The 3919-nt window shown below is 40.1% G+C and overlaps 1 protein-coding gene across 1 annotated transcript in view; it reads left to right on the forward strand.

The window, feature by feature from the left end:
* LOC142311321 (5-hydroxytryptamine receptor 3A-like) overlaps window positions 1-1954 on the forward strand; it is a 75056-nt gene extending 73102 nt beyond the window's left edge. The window contains exon 9 of the mRNA XM_075349633.1: window positions 1533-1954. Within this exon, the coding sequence (XP_075205748.1) occupies window positions 1533-1792 (260 nt within the window). The 3' untranslated portion in view covers window positions 1793-1954. The remainder of the gene's footprint in view (window positions 1-1532) is intronic.
* The last annotated feature ends 1965 nt before the right edge of the window (window positions 1955-3919 follow it).

Raw genomic sequence — 3919 nt, forward strand, 5'->3', positions numbered from 1 at the left:
AGGCGACTACACTTCTTTTTCTCCTAAAGGTTGTCCATCATTATATTTTCTCAGGGAAAAGTCTGTTTCAGTAATGACTTTAAAAATTATACAGTACCGGTCAAAATTTTGGACACACCTGTGCATGCAATGGTCTTTGGGTTTTTTTTTTTTTTTGAATGTGCACATTTTAAATTCAAACTGAAGGCACCAAAACCAAGGAGAAACACACATGCAAACGAGAAATAAACTTTAGGTTCCTATAAATATCATCCACATTTTCTGTGATGACAGCTTTACACCCGTTGCCAATTTTCATGCAGCTTCATTTGGTAGTTACCTGTAATGACTTCCAATAAACAGGTAAGCCTATGTATAGGGAAAGTCACGAGCAGCATGTGTCAGACATTGGCTGCATGATTTGAGTCATAAATATTTAACTCTAAAACGCTGTGGTGTTTCAGAGAAAAACAGACTTTTTAAAAGCTGCTGGGGACCGAGCCACACAGAAGACTAATCAGGCAGCCAATGTCTGATACATGCTGTCCAAGAAGCATGGAGGTAAAGGTGATTATGCTTTGCTGGGGATAGTCTTGGCGATTTATTCTAGATTTATGGCTCACTTACCCAAAATGGCTAAACTAGAAATGTGCAATCACATGTCATCCTATCTATTTTGCTCTTGATGCGACCACGATTTGTGTTGCAACAGCACAATAGCTCCAAACTCACCTCCAGGCTATGTGACAAGGAAGGAGAGGGATGGAGTTCTGCATCAGATGACAGGGACTCCACAATCACCTAGCCTCCACGGAAATAAGATGGCTGCAGAACTTCTGGGAACTTTTTCAAGACTGTTGGAAAGTCATTCCAGGTAATACCTGATGAAGCTGTTTGAGAGAATGCAGGGGCGTAGTATACCATTATCGGGAGGGGGGGGGGCACATTACGGAATCTAAATGTTTAACACATACTCCGGTTTGTGCCATGAGCTTCTTTACTCCTTGTTTCCATTGCTGTTCCCTTATGGTTGTGCAGCCTTCTACCTAATTCTACAATGTACAATGTCCGAAAATAACAAGGAAATCCACTTTATGAACCGATGCTCCCAGGTACTCTATATTCAAACAGCAAAAAATATTTCCAGCTTAGGAAGGCAGTTCAGTGCTAGCCCCTTCCAAGCATAGGCTACACAAGTCTAGTGGCCAGCCTCTAAATTAGGCACACACAACTGGTCATATATCTCCAGATCCAGCAGAACATTTGCAGATTACGGCACCCACTGTGGTCAATAGAGAGCACACCACCGAACTGCCAGCTCTCACACAGGACGGTGCGATGTTAGTGACCAGGTCGCTGCTTCTAACCACTCCCTGCTAAAGAAAAAAAAAAAAAAAAAAAAAAAAAAAAAAGGTGGGAAAGGAGAAGTAAAAGAAGATTTAGGCATTATGTCACCAACAATGTTGTATATAAATGTCCCATTTGTAAATCTCCAAAAGTTTTATAACAATATTTATAATAGTGTGATGTATAAGGTCATTTTTCTCTTCAAGGACTCTTACCGGAGTCTGACTCCAATAAAGTTCAGTTGAAGGAAGAGCAGATCCTGGAAGATGGAGCAATCACAATACTAGAAAAGATTTCCCGAGACATGCACTTGGTCCGGGAACAGATCCTGTCTCTGCAAAGTGCGGAAAAGTTGGAAACAGAACGTGAAGAGCTGCAGGAAAAGATCGAGAGAATGCTGTTCTACTGCCATCTTGTGTTGTATTCTGCTTTTTATATTATAATTTTTAGCAAATGGAAATGGTGACAAATGTGCAAGAAAAGGACATGCTGCGCCGCAACAGGGTTTTATTGCATGCGTGTATATATTTGTCTGCTTTACATCTACGGCTCCTGTATTAACTGTACATGAATCTGTGCTGCTCACTTGCTTAAAACACTGACTGTACTTAATAAAATTCTCTACTAGCAAGGAATACCCTGTGTGCGCGATGGATAATTGCTGTTATACACCACAAACTTAGTAGGTCAGCATTAGTTTTACTCTTAAAAGGGGATTTACCAATCATTTCTTTTTTAATATGTCTGGCCTACCCACTCTAAAAATAAAATGAGTCCTACACACATCACAAATCAAGTGCTGACCCATCTATTAACGGACAGCAGCGTTAACACCGCAATTACAATGCATATGACCTCTGCAGCCAACCACTGAGAGTAGTGATGATAGGAGTGTTGTTGCCACGAGACCACTGAGCCTAGTGAATAGTGGCAGCGCTAGGACAGCTTATCTTATCAGTTTGTTTTTTTTTTTTCATCTCCCCATTTTAAAAGCCATAACGGTATTTCTGCATTTTGTTTCAATTTCGGTGAAGCATTATTCTAAGAATTTATTTTTAGATCATTTTGTTGGGAAAAATCTCTGTCAGCAGGTTTGTGCTACCTCATCTGAGAGCAGCATAATGTAGGCAAAGAGACCCTGAATCCAATGATGTATCACACCAAGCTCTCCATATACTATGTCTAAAGACAGTGAGCTCCTAATCACAGCAGGGGGCGTGCCAGACTAGATGACCTAGTCCAGAACTGATAGTCTCCCGACGCTAAAACAAACATTGCAGGTAAACCGCAGATCGTGTGATGATTAGAGCTGATCGAACTCCCCAAAAACAGAGACCGGCGGATCACTGCCAGATTTAAAAAGGTCTGATCCGCTCCGGAATCCGATGCCTATATAAGTCATTGTTATAGGGTATTGGTGTGCACTCAGCTGAAGTAAGGTTTCATTAGAGGTGCTAGTGTAGGGTCAATAGTCCCAGAACGTATTATATAATGAACACTGCGCTCTGTTGTTAAAATGAAGACAAAAAGTTTTTTCCTTGCAAAAAAAAAAAAGTGTTTTTTTTTTATTTGATGGCGACAAAAAATGGTGGACATTTTGGCCCAACGGCTTTCATCATGTACAGTCGATCCTCAAGAGGGCTGTTTCAGAAGATTTGAAGAAAGTAATGGAGCAGGATGGAAGGAGTACCACCAAGAATAGTTTATAATACAAGAATTCCAAGAGGGTGAAGTCTTTATCATTGATTTTATGAATAATATTGCGATCAGTGCCATATGGATTTTGAGGCAGTGGCGATTTCTAGGGGTGAATATCGCAACCAGTAGGGTGCAGTGATTGAATATATCTTCTTTAAATCCACCTGGGAGTAGGTTAAATTTCGTTTGGCTGGAAGGAATTAGTGTGCATGTATGCCAATGAAAGAGATTTCCAGCATTTATCTTTATATATTCATGTGGATCGCATAGACGTTTGGGTGGTTGTAAGAGGACATATAGATGAGCACCATCTGATAGAGACTCCTGCAGACTTCTCTCATATGGAGCAAGAGTTTTGTTAATTCTAATTGACCCAAAATGGGAAAGGTTTATTCTGATTTCATATCTGATTTTAGATAGTGTATGTAAACTTCTGGTTTCAACTATATGCAATTTCAAGCAGAGGCTTAAAAAGGTAAATAAGAGGCTTTGTGAGTGACAACATCACAGGTTGCGTCATATTATAGGTCTATTGAGACCAGATTATCAGCCTTTCTAGGCTCGAAATCAGCAATACGTGCATTCATTGGGCAAGATGAGTTAAGCTAGGTTTAAACTAATCTTACGCAGGAGCACATTGTCCAGTGTAAGCAGAACATTTTCTGTACATAACAGTGAATCACTGAACACAAAATTACTACATTAACAATATTTGTTTGCTGTAGAACGTTCATCGGCCAGTCTAAAACAGGCCATTAATTTGCCACTGGTGAGCTTGCATGTTGCCAATTGGCACTTGCCCTTCGAGTGAAAAATGTGACACCCCATAGGTTCTGTTTTTGTTGAAAAATATGAACACAACCAGCAATAAAGGTTAGAGTCAAACGAAACTGAA

Source organism: Anomaloglossus baeobatrachus, chromosome 5, assembly GCF_048569485.1.
Source record: "Anomaloglossus baeobatrachus isolate aAnoBae1 chromosome 5, aAnoBae1.hap1, whole genome shotgun sequence".
In the NCBI taxonomy this organism is placed as follows: domain Eukaryota; kingdom Metazoa; phylum Chordata; class Amphibia; order Anura; family Aromobatidae; genus Anomaloglossus; species Anomaloglossus baeobatrachus.